The sequence below is a fragment of the Bison bison genome, unplaced genomic scaffold (assembly GCF_000754665.1).
Source record: "Bison bison bison isolate TAMUID 2011002044 unplaced genomic scaffold, Bison_UMD1.0 scf7180017864244, whole genome shotgun sequence".
NCBI classification, from domain to species: Eukaryota; Metazoa; Chordata; class Mammalia; order Artiodactyla; family Bovidae; genus Bison; species Bison bison.
Window position 1 is genome coordinate 2,761,862 of NW_011494816.1, and position 17,982 is coordinate 2,779,843.

General features: G+C 37.9%; 1 protein-coding gene across 1 annotated transcript in view; it reads right to left on the minus strand.

The window, feature by feature from the left end:
- The window catches only part of SCP2 (sterol carrier protein 2), a 119,002-nt gene that overhangs the window by 88,594 nt on the left and 12,426 nt on the right, over nucleotides 1-17,982 (minus strand). The window contains exon 6 of the mRNA XM_010847201.1: nucleotides 4,567-4,693. Within this exon, the coding sequence (XP_010845503.1) occupies nucleotides 4,567-4,693 (127 nt within the window). The remainder of the gene's footprint in view (nucleotides 1-4,566; nucleotides 4,694-17,982) is intronic.

The window sequence follows — 17,982 nt, forward strand, 5'->3', positions numbered from 1 at the left end:
CTTTTAAGACTCAGAAAAAAACAAAGACGATGCCTCAGAATACTTTTCATACAGAAAAAAAGCTCTCTAAAGAGAAAAGAGCTGTGCCTCACAATTCCTCTCAAAGGACTGCTTAGGAGTTTAAGAAGGTTGCCCCTCAGCCATCTCAGAAAGGACTCAAAGAGATTTTGCAGGTGTAATTTGTAGACAGGAGGACCAAACAAGTTTTTACAATAAAAACGAAAGCCACAAAATTTTTAAGATAAAAATTTTCTACAGAGAGGATTCTTAGGTGTTAGCATTCTATTTTTGACCTGGGAGGTAAATTAGGTTACAGATATGGGCTTTGGGAGAATTCACTAAGCTGTATATTTATGTTGCGTGCATTTCTCTGACTTGAGTTATACTACACAACAACAAATTTCATATTTGTAAAAAATGCTGGGTTCAGTCACCACCATGATTCCTTGACTCTTTGAGTCTGCACATAAACATGTGAAATTTGAGACATCTGTTACACACACAAGCAGAGATGTGAAGGTGAAAACTGGATATACAGGTAAACACTCCATCATTGACTATCCTAGCCCCCCCCAACAAATGCATTACCTTGTTTTATTTTCTTCACAGCTACTAATCATTATTTGAAATTATCTTTATTTTGTTCATATGCTACTGTCTCCCCCTACTAGAAATTTAAGCAAATACCACATATCTCCTCTGCTTATTTGTTGCTTGAGAATGACCTCATTGATATCCCTAATTCTTTTTCCCTTTATGATCTGACTTTGCAGATTCCTACCTTTAAAAAAGTAGAGTATATTTCCCTATCCCTTGATTCCAAGTTTTTCATATGACTTGCTTTGGTCAAGTCTCAAAATACCTTGCATATTGCAGATTACTCTCTTCTGCTTCTGCTGTGACTATGAAAAGGACATGCCAGAGGTGGCCCGCTGGTCCCAAGAAGAGGATGAGACACCCAGCCAAACAGGAGTAAAACGGACACCCAATCTACACTCATATGATCAACCCAGACAAAAAGAGCTGAGCATGACTTAGATCCACTGCTGCTGCTGCTGCTAAGTCACTTCAGTCATGTCCAACTCTGTGCAATTCCATAGACGGCAGCCCACCAGGCTCCCTGGTCCCTAGGATTCTCCAGGCAAGAACACTGGAGTGGGTTGCCATTTCCTTCTTCAATGCATGAAAATGAAAAGTGAAAGTGAAGTCGCTCAGTCGTGTCCGACTCTTATCGACCCCATGGACTGTAGCCCACCAGGCGCCTCCGTCCATGGGATTCTCCAAGCAAGAATACTGGAATGGGTTGCCATTTCCTTCTCCGTAGATCCACTGTTTCCCAGTCAATCTACAAACTTGTAAACTTTGATAATAATCATTGTTTAATAAAAACTGAATTTGGGAGTAGTTTGTTACACAGCAATAGTTAATTGATATGCAGACATTGGATATTTGCAGATATTGGAATACTGATATTCCAAAGAATAGCAAGGAGAGATAGAAAGCCTTCTTAAGTGGACAATGCAAAGAAATAGAAGAAAACAATAGAATGGGAAAGACTAGAGATCTCTTCAAGAAAATTAGAGATACCAAGGGACTATTTCATGCAAAGATGGGCACAATAAAGGACAGAAATGATAAGGACCTAATAGAAGCAGAAGAGATTAAGAAGAGGTGACAAGATTATATACAGGAACTGCATTTAAAAAAAAGGTGTTAATGACCTGGATAACCACAGTGGTGTGGTCACTCACCTAGAGCCAGATACCATAGAGTGTGAAGTCAAGTAGGCCTTAGGAAGCCAAACAATGAACAAAGCCAGTGGAGGGGATGGAATTCCAGCTGAGCTATTTCATATCCTAAAGATGATGCTGCAAAAATGCTGCACTCATTGCCATCAAATTTGGAAAACTCAGCAATGGCCACAGAACTGGATAAGATCAATTTCATTCCAGTCCTAAAAAAGGGCAATGCCAAAGAACGTTCAAACTAAACCAAAATTACACTCATTCCACACACTAGCAAGGTAATGCTCAAAATCCCTCAAGCTAGGCTTCACCTGTACGTGAACTGAAAACTTCCAGACGTAGAAGTTGGATTTAGAAAAGGCAGAGGAACCAGAGATCAAATTGCCAACATCTGCTGGATTATGAGAAAAGCAAGCGAATTCCAGAAAAACATCTACTTATGCTTCACTGACTACACTAAAGCCTTTGACTGTATGGATCAGAAAAAACTGTGGAAAATTCTTAAAGATATGGGAATACCAAAACACCTTACCCGTCTCCTCAAAAATCTGTACGCAGGTCAAGAAGCAACAGTTAGAACTGGACATGGAACAACAGATTGGTTCAAAACTGGGAAAGGAGTACATCAAGGCTCTATACTGTCACCCTGCCTATTTAACTTACTTGCAGAGTACGTCATGCTAAATGAGGGGCTGGATGAAGCACAAGCTGGAATCAAGATTGCTAGGAGAAATATCAAAAACCTCAGATATGCAGATAACACCACCTTAATGACAGAAAGTGAAGAGGAATTCAAGAGCCTTTTGATGAAGGTAAGAGAGAGTGATGAAGTTAACTTAAAATTCAATGTTCAAAAAACAAAAATCATGGCATCCAGTCCCATCACTTCACGGCAAATAGATGGGGAAAAAGTAGAAGCAGTGACAGGCTTTATTTTCTTGGACTCCAAAATCACTGTGGATGGTGACTGCAGCCATGAAATTAAAAGACAATTGCTCCTTGGAAGAAAAGCTATGAAGAACCTAGTGTATTAAAAAGCAGAGGCACTGCTTTGCCAAAAAGGTCCACAAATTCAAAGCTATGGTTTTTCCAGTATTCAGGTACAGATGTGAGAGTGGGACCATAAAGAAAGCTGAGCGTTGAAGAATTGATGCTTTTGAACTGTGGTGCTGGAGAAGACTCTTGAGAATCCTTTAGACAGCATGATCAAACCAGTCAATCCTAAAGGTAATCAAGCCTAAATATTCATTGAAAGGACTGATGCTGAAGCTGAAGCTCCAATACTTTGGCCACCTGATGCAAAGTGCCAATTCATGAGAAAAGACCCTGATGCTAGAAAAACTGAGGGCAAAAGGAGAAGAAAGGAACAGAGGACAAGATGGTGGGATGGCATCATCGACTCAATGGACACGAGTTTGAGCAAACTCCAAGAGATAGTGAAGGACAGGCAAGCCTGGCGTGCTGCAGTCCACGGAGTTGCAAAGTATCAGACACAACTGAGCAATCGAACAACAGTACTTGTATATTTCAGTGCCTAGAACAATGCCTGCAATACAGTAAGAGCTAAATATTTTAAATAAATTATTTAATTCAAAAGGAAATGGACAAGGAATAGCCAAAGAGGTAAGGAAAATCAGAAGAATGAGGTGTTACAAATGCCAAGAGAAAAATGTTTTAAGAAAGAAGTGATCAAAAGGGACTAATGGTGCTGAGGTCTATTAAAACAGTATTGAGCAGTATTTACTTCCTATGGCAATGTGGTGATCAGTGGTAGTATTGAGAAAGAGGGGAAGCCAGACTGGAATGAACAGAATTTAAAATGGTAACAAATAGCTACAAGGAAGAAAATTCCCATGGCCCCAAACTATCAGTCTCCTCTATGCCATCCTACCATCTTCCTTGAAGATTTCTTTCGTTTCTGATTACTTGATCTTGGTTATCAAACCTATGGTATTTCTCCTGCAAAGAATAGGAATGTTGTACTTTCAAGCATAACTGTTTTCTTTCTCATCTCACAGAACAGAGGGTCATATAATAAAAATTAAAGGAAAAAAAAAAACAAAAAAAACTCTTTCTGCACTACCCCATGCTTTAACTAACTGGCTAATGCAGATCAATCACTGATCATCAGTCAAAAAGCTAGGATGCTCACCTACAAAATAAAAATCAACTATGCAATTTCATTCTCCCAAAACATTATGTGACTTCCCTGGTACTTCAGTGGTTAAAAATTCGCCTACCAATGCAGAGGACATGGGCTCAATCCCTGGTCTGGGCAGAGTCCACATGGCACGGGGCAGGTAAACCCATGTGCCACAACTACTGAAGATTCACATGCCCCAGAACCCATGCTTCACAAAACAGGAGAAGCCATCTCAGTACGAACCCTGTGCACTGAACTAGAGAGTAGCTCCTACTTGCCAAAACAAGAAAAAGCCCATGCAGCAAAGAAGACACTGTGTAGCCAAAAATAAATAAATTAATTTAATTAAATTTAAAATAAAACACTATGGATTGACAAATGACGATGGACTCCTGATGGATTCAAGTACTGAGAATACTGTACTCAAAACTGATAAGCCTCAATTTATACTCCATGGTTGAAGATTTATGTTATCTTTCCTACTTCAGTGTCTTGTTTTGGAACATCCAAGGTATTTCCAATATGATGTCATTTGTATAAATACAACTGAATTCAACAAAGGCTATTTCAACTTAATTGAAAAACCATTTCATATTTTATACAAACTGGCATCCTCTACAGTTCCTTAATAAATATGTGTATATAACTAAAAATAAGCCTTAAATTTTTTTAACATACCATATTTTTCCATGTGCTCTTTTCCAGCATTCCCAAACATCTGAGGAGCAACTGGGCTGGGAGATAATCCATACTTATTGACCATGACTTCAACATGTTTATCAATTGGATTAGCCTTATTTTGAATCTAAGAGAGAAGAAAAAAATTTTTTCATAAGTACTCGACATGATACGTATCTCTTTCAACTATTACAGTGTTTAAGATGTTCGTTAATTAGAAGTGTAGAGTAAGCCAAAAAGTGACAGTATGACTAAAATCAGTCATTCAATTAAAAATAAATAATTTTTAAGTAAAAAAAAAAAAAGAAACATGTATAAAGAATCCCATTATGTGCAAATAACTGCTAAATGTTCTGGGGATAAAACAATAAACAAAACAGATAAATTCCCGGCTCATCTAGCATTCATATTTGAAGGAAGAGGGAATAGAAAGTAATGAGGATGAAAATGATTAAAATGTAAATAATAATGCTCTTCAGTTCAGTTCAGTTCCGTTCAGTCACTCAGTCGTGTCCAACTCTTTGCAACCCCATGATTTGCAGCACGCCAGGCCTCCCTGTCCATCACCAACTCCCAGAGTTCACTCAAACTCACGTCCATCGAGTCAGTGATGCCATCCAGCCATCTCATCTTCTCTCCCCTTCTCCTGCTGCCCCCAATCCCTCCCAGCATCAGTCTTTTCCAATGAGTCAACTCTTTGCATGAGGTGGCCAAAGTACTGGAGTTTCAGCTTTAGCATCATTCCTTCCAAAGAACATCCAGGACTGATCTCCTTTAGAATGGACTGGTTGGATCTCCTTGCAGTCCAAGGGACTCTCAAGAGTCTTCTCCAACACCACAGTTCAAAAGCATCAATTCTTCTGCGCTCAGCTTTCTTCACAGTCCAACCCTCACATCCATACATGACCACTGGAAAAACCAAAACCTTGACTAGACAGACCTTTATTGGCAAAGTAATGTCTCTGTTTTGGAATATGCTGTCTAGGTTGGTCATAACTTTCCTTCCAAGGAGTAAGCGTCTTTTAATTTCATGGCTGCAGTCACCATCTGCAGTGATTTTGGAGCCCCCAAAAATAAAGTCTGACACTGTTTCCACTGTTTCCCCATCTATTTCCCATGGAATGATGGGACCAGATGCCATGATCTTCATTTTCTGAATGTTGAGGTTTAAGCCAACTTTTTCACTCTCCTCTTTCACTTTCATCAAGAGGCTCTTTAGTTCCTCTTCACTTTCTGCCATAAGGGTGGTGTCATCTGCATAACTAAGGTTATTGATATTTCTCCCGGCAAACTTGATTCCAGCTTGTGCTTCTTCCAGCCCAGCATTTCTCATGATGTACTCTGCATATAAGTTAAATAAGCAGGGTGACAATATATAGCCTTGACAGACTCCTTTTCCTATTTGGAACCAGTCTGTTGTTCCATGTCCAGTTCTAACTGTTGCTTCCTGACCTGCATATAGGTTTCTCAAGAGGCATGTCAGGTGGTCTGGTATTCTCATCTCTTTCAGAATTTTCCACAGTTTATTGTGATCCACACAGTCAAAGGCTTTGGCATAGTCAATAAAGCAGCAATAGATGTTTTTCTGGAACTTTCTTGCTTTTTCCATGATCCAGCGGATGTTGGCAACTGGATCTCTGGTTCCTCTGCCTTTTCTAAAAACCATTAATTATTAGAGAAATGCAAATCAAAACTACAATGAGGTACCACCTTACACTTGTCAGAATGGCCATCATTAAGAAGTCTAAAAATAACAAATTCTGAAGAGGCTGTGAAGAAAAGGGTACCCTCATATCTATCCCCTGTTGGTGAAGATGTAAGTTGGTACAGCCACTATGAAAAACACTATGGAGGTGTCTCAGAAAACTATAAACAGAACTACGATATAATCCAGCAATTCCACTACTGGGAATATACCCAGACAAAACTATAATTCAAACAGATACATGCACTACTATGTTCATAGCAGCATTGTTCAAAATAGAGAAAACATGGACACAACCTCATGTCCATCAAAAGATGAATGAATGAAGAAGATGTGGTACGTATGTACAATGGAACACTACTCAGCCACAAAAATGTGTGAAATAATGCTATTTGCAGCAGCAACATCGATGTAACTACAGAATATCATACCAACTGAGGTAAATCAGAAAGAAAAGAAAAATACTATGATTCCACTTATATGTGGAGTCAAAAATATGGTGCAATGAGCCTATCTACAAAACAGAAACAGATTCAAAGAACTAGAGGATAGACTTGTGGTTGCCAAAGGCCAGGAGGAGGGAGAGGGGTGGACTGCGAGTCTGGGGTTGGTAGACGTTACGTTTACAACAAGATCCTAATGTATGGCAGAGAGAACTACATTCAATATCCAGTGATCAATCATAACGGAAGAGAACAAAAAGTAGAGTGTATATATGTGCATAATTGAGTCACTTTGCTGTACAGCAGCAATTGGCAAAACATAATCAACTATGTGTGTGTGTTAGTTGTTCAGTCATGTCCAACTCTTTGTGACCTCATGGACTATAGCCTGCCAGGCTCCTCTATCCATGGACTTCTCCAGGCAAGAATACTGGACTGGGTTGCCATGCCCTTCTCCAGGGGATGTTCCCAATTCTCCAATTCAAAAAAACTCAAAAAAAAAAAAAAGATTAAGAGGGACTTCTCTGGTGGTCTAGTGGCTAAGACTCCACACTCCCAATGCAGGGGAGCCAACTTTCATCCTGTCAACTACAAACTGGCACTTGCCAAAAGCATTTGCCAGCAACTGAACAACAAAACAAAGGCATTTGCCATCTGTCTCTGTGGAGGTTGAGCCTGTGCTGCTGCATCTGTCGACCTTTAGCACTTCCCCTAGAGTGAGCTCAGGGTGGAGTGAGGCACTCTGTGCTCCAGAGAATCTGGTAGAACAGATGTTTATATAGTTAGATCTTTTCAGATGATCCCAGTCTTTGCATCTCTTCATGTGTAGAAAAGCACTAAATCCCTTCAGGGTGACATCAGCTCCTTCTGACCAGCAGAAAACCTTTTGTAAAGCAAGCGCTTGACTGCACTGAACTCCCACTTCACCAAAATCATATATTGACCTTGTCCGACTGCCTCTTTGGAGCAGTCTCTCAGAGCTATCTGAGGTACCCGCTCCTGGACTGCAGTCCTGATTTTGTCCCAAATAAAACTTAACTCAAAACTCTCATATTGTGCATCTTTTCAGTCAACAACCCCTAGTCGGGGAACTAAACCCCACATGCCTTAACGAAAAGAGCCCACACATCATAATGAAGATCAAAGATCCTGTGTGCAGGGTCTAAGACCCGGTGCAGCCAAACAAATGAATAAATATAAAAAATAATATTAAGAAAGAATAGGCTTATGCAAGGAGAATTAGTTAGTTAGATATGATAAGCAACTTGCCAATCCAAAGGATAAAGATAAAATCAGTTGATAAATGGGTCCCGTGGAATCTGTGAACACAGAAATCTTTAAAATAAGTATATAAAATTATGTTTGGATTTCCATCAGTGGAAAGTTTTTCTGTCAAAAGAAGTCTAAAAAAATTTTTTTAAATATGGAAAATAATATCTATGTTGAAAGGGATGTTAATGAAAACAATTATATACACTTCTGCTTTTAGCCATGATGGACTACAGAAACCAGATTTACCCTTCTATCTTAAACATTTAAAAACTTTAGCAAAATATACAAAGTGACTGTTTTCAAACAATGGACAACATAAAGCTTAGTACAGGGATCTCTGAAAGAACTCACAGAGAAGAGAGGGAGAGCTCTCTGAAAATCTGGAGAGCTCCCCTTGAGTCTTTAGTGAATCAACACATGAATATGAGGAAACTAATAAGACCAGGGAAAGAGTCACTGAAAAGGAGCAGGCACAATAATTCCCAATGTTCCCGTAGGGCCAGGAATAGTTTTATTCTCAAAACCACAATGGAAAGATCTCCTAACACAAAGAGCATCAATGGAATCCTGAGGTTACTGTTTGAATAGCAGCTTCCGTTCAGCCTTGGAATAATAAGGACTGTTCTGGATTCTGCCTACCAAAACACAGAAGCAAATCTCAAAGGGATCAAACCACTTCTAAAAAACAACTATCCCAGAACAAACTCCTAAATAGTTAATGGAATACAAAAATTCCGTTAACACCCAACAAAGCAAAATTCATAATGTCTAACATTCAATCACAAGTTATGAGGCATGCAATGAAATGAAGACTACAACCTGTAAAGAATGGATTAATCAATCAATAGAAATGATACAGATGACAGAATTGTTTTAATGTTAAACAATTACTATAAATAAACTCCACTAAAACAATTACTGTTAGGGGAAGCACACTGACTGAAACCACCCACTCTGGCCAGGCACCATAGTAATCATTTGTGTGAGTTATTTTACAACAGGAGGTCCTGGTAAGGAACACAGAACTAATAAGCCACCATTAACCGGAAGAGTTTGGGAAAAGTCAAAAGGTGTCTGACCACCTCCCAGAATCCTTTTCACTGGCATCCATCTTGGCTGAGCAATGTGTGCACCACCAGGAAAGACTGAGTCTTTGGCCAATCAAAGAAGGATTGGCCAAAGACAACCCAGAAACTAATCCCATCACCATAAAACTTGAGACTGAAAGTTTTGCTGAGCAATTCTCCTGGGTTCCTTTACCCTACTACTCTCTACCCGGGTGCCCCTTCCCCATAAAGTCATATTGCTTTGTCAACACGTGTGTTTCCTCAGATAATTCATTTCCAAGTGTTAGACAAGAGCCCACTCTTGGGCCCTGGAAGAGGTCCCTCTTCCTGCAACATTACTATAAACATACTCCATTTGTTCAAGGTAAAAAAGCATGAACATGACAAAGAAAAATATGGAAGATATAAAAAAGAGTCGAAATTTTTTTAGAGCTAAAATATATATTGTCTGAAAAGTAAACTCAATGAAATTAACAGACTAAACAATGCAGCACAGATTAGCAAACCTGAGCAAGTAACAAATTAAAACACGAGGAGGAAAAAAAACTTAAATGAACAAGATCAGTGAATTGTGGAACAACAATCAAGAAGTTTAGAGATATTGTAACTGGAGTCAGGAAAAGAGACAATGGAGAGAGACAAAAGTCAGAAAAAAATAGTTTAAGCCATAATGGATGAAAATTTTTCAAATCTGATGAAAACTATAACTCATATAGCCAAGAGCCTCAACAAACCCCAATAACACAAAACATGATAAAACTACACCAAGGTACATCATAATAAAACTGTTTGAAACCAGTGAGAAAGAAAAATACTAAAAGTAACCAAAGTAAAATATACATTAAGTATAGGGGAACAAAAAATAAGAATGATAACAGACTTTAAATTGAAAACAGTGAAAGCCAAAAAGACAGTGAACCAAGACAAAGTAAAGCTGACAGAGAGTTCTGTACTCAGCAAATATATCTTTCAAAAAAAAGGTAAATAAAGACCTAGTAGAACTCACAGACATTGAGAGAATATATCACCAGCAAATCAGTACTATATGAAGTGGTAAGGCAGATTTTCCAGGCAGAAGGAAAATAATCCTAAAGGAAATTCTGGATCAATAATACAGGAATAAGGAGCACTGAAAATGATAAACATATGGAAAAAAATATAAGGGTTCCTTTTTTAAGAATTCGTTCAAAAAATAATTGATGAGGGACTTTCCTGATGGTCCAATGGCTGAGAATTTGCCTGCCAATGCAGGGAACAGGGGTTTGATCCCTGGTCTGGAAGGATTCCACGTGCCTTGGGGTAACTGGGCCCATGCACCGCAACTACTGAACCTGGGCTCTAGAGTCCATGCTCTGCAACAAGGGAAGTCACTGCAATGAGAAGCCCACATACTAGAGTAGCCCCCGTTCTCTGCAACTACAGAAAGCTCATGTGCAGCAATGAAGACCCAGTGCAGCTATAAATAAAATTTTTTAATTAAAATTTAAAAATATTGACTATTTAAGACAAAAAGCCCCACTGAGGAGGGGCTTATAACATGTATAGTAAAATGTGCTTCTAGGAAGAGGCAACCAAAAAAACACTTTGTAAGATTCATGTAACATACTACAGTGAACAGTCATAACATTATTTAAAGGGGGTTTGTGAATAAGTTAAAGATGAATGTAAACCCTAATGAAACCACTAAAAACAAAGCTCCGGAGGTATAGTTAATATGATCATAAAACAGACAAAATAAAATTATAAAGAATTCTCAATGAACAGAAAAGAAGACAAAGAGGAAAAAAGGAATAAAGAAGATATTGAACAAAAGAAAACAAGTAGAAAGATGGTAGATTTAAATCAGTGGTTTCCTAGTAAATATTTAATAGGCTCATGTTGGATGAAGGAGGTCTTACTGATAGTATTTGTTGATTTTGGGGGTGTAAATAATCCTGCAGTGACCAATTTGAATATGCTAGCATGATGTCACTGAAAGCAAAGATAGGAAAAAAAAAGGCATGCATAATCAGATCTTGCAGGCTGGTACAAGCCAGGAGGCATCAGTTTCAGCTAAGCACCTCTGGATCAAAAGACCTGGTCTCAGTTGTATCTGCTGCTGCTGCTAAGTCACTTCAATCGTGTCCGATTCTGTGCGACCCCATAGACGGCAGCCCACCAGGCTTCCCCGTCCCTGGGATTCTCCAGGCAAGAACACTGGAGTGGGTTGCCATTTCCTCCTCCAATGCATGAAAGTGAAAAGTGAAAGTGAAGTCGCTCAGTCGTGTCCGACTCCCAGCGACCCCATGGACTGCAGCCTACCAGGCTCCTCCATCCATGGGATTTTCCAGGCAAGAGTACTGGAGTGGGGTGCCATTGCCTTCTCCAACAGTTGTATCACTAACTGCTAACTTGGTCGTATGGCACTGGGTAATTACTTCACTTTGGGCTTTATGGTTTCACTTTACCGGCACAACATCTTCAGGGCCACCTCTAACTAAAACATTGTCTAAATTACTTCTGTCCTACAGAAATACTAGCTTGAGGATGGTGGGAGGGAAAAAAGGGATAAAAAAAAGACAGAACTGCTTGAGAAAGTAAAGATATTATGTACAAGAATGTTGACTGGAGCACTGTAACAGCAAAACAAAAAAACAAAACACGTATAAAATTAAAAGTAAACCATCTAACCAGAAAAGCAGAGGGATCAATTGAAAACCTTATGGCCATGAAAAAGGATACTAGAAAGTTGTTAAAAATAAGGAAGTTTATCATTCATTTGATGTCTGACAGAAAACAACAAAATTCTGTGAAGCAATTATCCTTCAGTTAAAAACTATAATAATTTCTTAAAAAAATAAGGAAGTTTATCAACATGTTCAAACCAGGAAATCTGTCCATTTGTAACGTGAAAGAGCAATATGTATAAAATTTTTCATCTTCTTCACATACATGTCAAATTTTTTTAACATTGTTAGTATGTATGTGTGTGTAGTGTAGTACATGAATATATTTAGATACCTTTATAAATATGGAAAAAAGAAAGGACATATAAATATACTGGTTACCTCTGAAGAATAGGATTAAACAAGCAGAAAATGACTTTTAACATATATACTTTTGAACAATATTAAACAATCAGAAAACGACTTTTAACATATTTACTTTTTAAAATTGCCGGACTATGGATGAATTTTACTATTTTCTAGTTTTAATAGAAGTTATCAAGGTATCTACCATTAACTACGAAAGAAAAACATCTATTTATCATGTGACATAAATATTAAGTGCCTCTGTTAGCCAATCACCTAACCATCTTATTTGGCATCTTTTCCTGTTGCCACCCTGCAATCCAGTTTTTCAAACTGTCCCCTGAACCTACTATATTCATTCCAACATTCATGACTTGGCTTATGATGTTTTATCCCATAACTAGAAACAACTTGTCTTCCTTGATCTTTAATTGTGTATGTATGTGCTTGGTTGTGTCCAGTTTTTTGCAACCCCATGGACTATAGCCTGCAAGCTCCTCTGTCCATGGAATTCTCCAGGTAAGAATACTTGAGTGGGTTGCCATTTCCTCCTCCAGGAGGATCATTAATTACCTTTATTTTATTATTATTCTTATTTATTATATAGCAATTTTAGGGAATTCCCTCTCAGTCCAGTGGTTAGGACTCCATGTTTTCACTGCCAAGGGCCAGGTTCAATCCCTGGTTGGGGAACTAACATCCCAAAACCTACACCACACCACCAAAAACAAAAAAAAATTGTTACTATACCTTAATTATATTTAAGACCCAACTTAGCTTAAACCATTTTCTTAAAATGCTCTCTAAGGGAAAATGGGAAATAGCTTCTGTTGATTGGAAGGCCTGTGATGTTCCAACCACTCTTTTGATTCTAAGAGATAATATTACATGGATTTAAATTAATATGGGGTAGAGGTCCTTTAATGTTAAAACACAGAAAATTGAATGAGATTGATCTCATGCATTAGGTAACAATATAATCCCAAGTGAAAGGCTAAAAGTCTTCAACTCATTTTCTAACAATGATTCTATTTTTATAATGTAGCACCTTCTACAGGAAAATCTGAATTTACCAGAGAGATCAGTTCCTAGATACTCATATTTTAAAGAATCATTAAGTACATAATTAAAGAAACAACTCCCCTCTTGGGGAAAACATATATATATAAGAAATTATACACTTAACACTGGAGAAACAAAACTAAAAAGTAGAAACCATTACCAAATGATTATTACTAAAATTAAGACTACTTTTAAGATGAAGAGACTATGGTTTAACTAAAATGGTGGTGGGCGAGTGTCTCGAAGTCATATCTGACAAGGACTGTAGCCCACCAGGCTCTGTCTGTGGGAATTCCCAGGGAAGAATACCGAAGTAGATTGTCATTTTCTTCTCTGGGGGATCTTCCTGTACCAGGGATTGGCATCTCCTACATTAGCAGGCAGATTCTTTACCACTGAGTCAACGAAGGAAACTCTTAACTAAAATACAACTCTTTAAAATGATGTCAATAACCAAATTTACAGACCCTTAGTCTTAAAATTGTCAAAAAATTCATTTAGAAGTTGCTTCAAATTGCTTAAAACACTCATTTAATAATTTTCTAATTACTTTTTCACAAATAGAAGGTAAAATTATTCTAAAGCTAATGTGTCCAAACTCAATATCCATAGATACACAAAAAGAATGTCTATAACCTGTGTTGTACTGATAGTCTCCATACAAAGAAAATACTAAAAGAGAATTCCCTGGCAGTCCAGTGGTTAGGAATCTGTGTTTTACTGCTGATGACCCAAGTTCAATCTTTGGTTGGAGAACTAAGATACCACAAGCCATGCAGTGTGGCCCCAAAACAAAGATATTAAACCCCACTATTCTCTTTACTTTTGTATTGCTTTTTTTTTCTTTTGTTCTGCAGTTCACTGTGACATATCTATATATGAGTTTCTTTTTATTTATTCTACTTTGGAGTCACTGGAATTTCAATCTATAGATTAGTGTCCTTTGCCAGTCCAAGTTATATGCTAACCATTATCTGTTCAAATAATACCTATACCCTACAAAATAACCAGAAAACTATTAACAAAATGGCAGTAAGTCTATGCTGCTGCTGCTGCTGCTAAGTCGCTTCAGTCGTGTCCGACTCTGTGCGACCCCATAGACGGCAGCCCACCAGGCTCCCCCGTCCCTGGGATTCTCCAGGCAAGAACACTGGTGTGGGTTGCCATTTCCTTCTCCAATGCATGAAAGTGAAAAGTGAAAGTGAAGTCGCTTCAGTCGTGTCGGACCCTTAGCGACCCCATGGACTGCAGCCTACCAGGCTCCTCCGTCCATGGGATTTTCCAGGCAAGAGTAATGGAGTGGGTTGCCATTTCCTTCTCCACAGTAAGTCTATACTTAACAATAACACCTTAAATGTAAATGGACTAAATTCTCCAATCAAAAGACACACAGTTAATAACAGATTTTTTAAAAACACCTAACTATATGCAGCCTGTAAGAGACTCACTTCAGATGTAAGGATACCACTGACTAAAAGTGAAGAGATGGAAAATGATAGTCCACACAACTGCAAACCAAAACCAAGCTACAGTAGATATATACTGATGAATTTTGAACAACATGAGTGTTGGGGCACTGACCCTCCATGCAGTTGAAAAGCTGCATATAATTTATAGTCTGCATATAATATATAATTTATAAGTGCAATTCCTCCATATCCATGGCTCTTCCATATCTTCGGTTCCACATCAGTAAGTTCAACCAATTGTACTACTGTAGTATTTGCTGCTGAAAAATAATCCATGTAAAAGTGGACCCATGCAGTTTAAACTTGCATTGTTCAAGGGTTGACTGTACTTACATCAGACAAAATAGACTTTAGGACAAAGACTGTACTAAGAGACAAAGAAGGTCATTATACAATGATAAATGAGTCAGACCAACAAGAGGGTATAACATTTGTAAATATTTGTGCACCCAACATAGCGGCACCTAAATACATAAAGCAAATATTAACAGATCTAAAGAGGGAAATAGATAGCAATACAATAATAGTAGGAGATTTTAATACTCCACTTTCATCAATAAACAGATCATTTAGACAGAAAATCAATAAGGAAACACCAGCCTTAAACAAGATACTACACAAGATAGATTTAACAGAGACTTGTAGAACATTCTATTCAAAATCAACAGAATACACATTCTTCTCAAGCACACACAAAATGTTCTCCAGGATAGATCATACGTTAGGCCACAAACAAGTCTTAAGAAATTTAAGACTGAAATCACAGGAAGCATCTTTTCAAAACACTGTGGTTTAAAAGTAGAAAACAATTACAGAAAGAAAACTATAAAATTCAAATATGTGGATATTAAACAACATGCTACTGTACAACCAATAAGTCAAAAAAGAAATCATAAAGTACCTTGAGACAAACAAAAATGGAAATACAATACATCAAAATTTGTAGGATGCAGTAAAAGCAGTTCTAAGAGGGATATTCAAAACAATGCTTACATTAAGAACAAGAAAGATCTCAAATAAACAACTTAACTTTTCTCTCAAGAAACTAGAAAAAAAGGAATAACCGAAGCCTAAAATCATTAGAAGGAAGAAAATAACAAAGATTAGAGAGGAAATAAATGAAATAGAGGCTTAAAAGAAAATTAAAAAGATAAATGAAACTAACAGCTAATTTTCTGAAAAGATAGACAAAATGCCTATGCCCTATTTTCTCTCTCACCACTTCTCCCCATTAATTCCAATTATCCATTTATTATAACATCACACTATTCTCCATATATCATAACTTCCTGCCTATTTTCAAACTTTTTTCTTTCTAGAGTGTACTCTAAATAATTATTTCTAGTCCCATTTCACTAGAAATTCTTTTTTAATCATGTATAATTGGCTATCAAACCTATCTTTTGAATTTTCAATTTTAAATATTTCATTTTTATTCTATAAATCCTATTTGGTATTTTTCAAAGCCTACAATATCCCTTTTTGCAGTTTCTTATACCCCTGAGGTATTTTCAAGCTTTTCTTTTTTTTAAACATAGTTCAGTTCAGTCGCTCAGTTGAGTCCGACTCTTTGCGACCCCATGAATTGCAGCACACCATGCCTCCCTGTCCATCACCATCTCCCAGAGTTCACTCAAACTCACGTCCAGTGTGCCTAAATCTGTATCCAATGTATCTAGCTTTAGAGGTCTGCAGAGATCACTTTTTACCGTTCCTTTTTTCTCCTGGTCCTCAAATATGGTACCTTGTTTCTTTAACACTTGGTTATCTTTAATTGCAGGTCCTTGAAAACTTACTTGAATAGATCTCAAAGCCTAGAAGGAAGATGCTTTCCTCCAAAAGAAAATTTGCAGTTGCTTCTGTTGAGTGCAACTTAATGGTAGAAAGTAATTGGTACCAAACTGGAACCAACTTAGACTCAATTCATGTGCTGTATTGTACTTAGTTGCTCAGCTGTGTCCAACTCCGTGCCACCACATGGACTGTAACCCACCAGGCTCCTCTGTCCATGGGGATTCTCCAGGCAAGAATACTGGAGTGGATTGTCATGCCCTCCTCCAGGGGATCTTCCCAACACAGGGATTGAACCCAGGTCTCCCACATTGCAGGCGGATTCTTTACCAGCTGAGCCTAAGTCCAGACTCAATTCATAGCCTGATGTTTCTTTCACCACCCAGGTAAAGGAGCATTTTGGCAGCAGTCCCATATAAAAATAGCCTTTGGTTTCTTAATTCTCAGTGAAAAGTTTTCTGGTTATTTTGTCCTCTTTTTTTCTCCCTTGCTCAGCTCAGTGCCAAGGCAATTCTCCCTGTAATCTCCTGAAGGGAAAAAGAGGATGTAGGGGATCAGATCAGATCAAAGGGGGCAATTTTACTTTGTGTTCACCTTTACCTAAAAGGTTTACCCCTACAGAGTCCACCCAGTTAAAGGTGGAGAATGGGTATTAAATTTCTCATCTTCGGAGCACCTGAGCTTCGACTACTTTCCCCTTCATCCTAGGGGGCCATCAAAATGGAAGGTCAAGGCTTCCTGATCAAAGGCCTCTGAGGCAAAAACAATTTCTAATGCTGATCTTAATTTTCTGGCATTCACCTGCAGTTCCTCTCCTGTTAGTTCTTCAGTGTCTTCAGGGTATCTTATTTCTATTCCATTCAAATATTTCAGTTGTGATCATTAGGAGAAATGATTTAAAAACCTGACTTGCCATTATGGAAAACAGAAGTCCCACTTTATTGACACTCTTCAGTTTGTTGAATGGAATTAATTTTTTAATGAATGAATAAAATTTGAATGTTTCAAATTAAATACACAGGTCCATCTCAGATTCAATGATCTAACTTGTATGAACATAAGTTTCACAAAATAAAAGTGTTGAGCAAAATTATCTCTAAGATTCTTTACTGTCTAAATTACCAGGATCTAGTCAGCAAAAACAAGACCGGGAGCTGACTGTGGCTCAGATCATGAACTCCTTATTGCCAAATTCAGACTTAAATTGAAAAAAGTAGGGAAAACCACTAGACCGTTCAAGTATGACCTAAATCAAATCCCTTATGATTATACAGTGGAAGTGAGAAATATATTTAAGGGACAAGATCCGATAGACAGAGTGCCTGATAAACTATGGACGGAGGTTCGTGACATTGTACAGGAGACAGGGATCAAGACCATCCCCAAGAAAAAGAAATGCAAAAAAGCAAAATGACTGTCTGGGGAGGCCTTACAAATAGCTGTGAAAAGAAGAGAAGCGAAAAGCAAAGGAGAAAGGAAAGATATTCCCATTTGAATGCAGAGTTCCAAAGAATAGCAAGAAGAGATGCCTTCCTCAGTGATCAATGCAAAGAAATAGAGGAAAACAACAGAATGGGAAAGACTAGAGATTTCTTC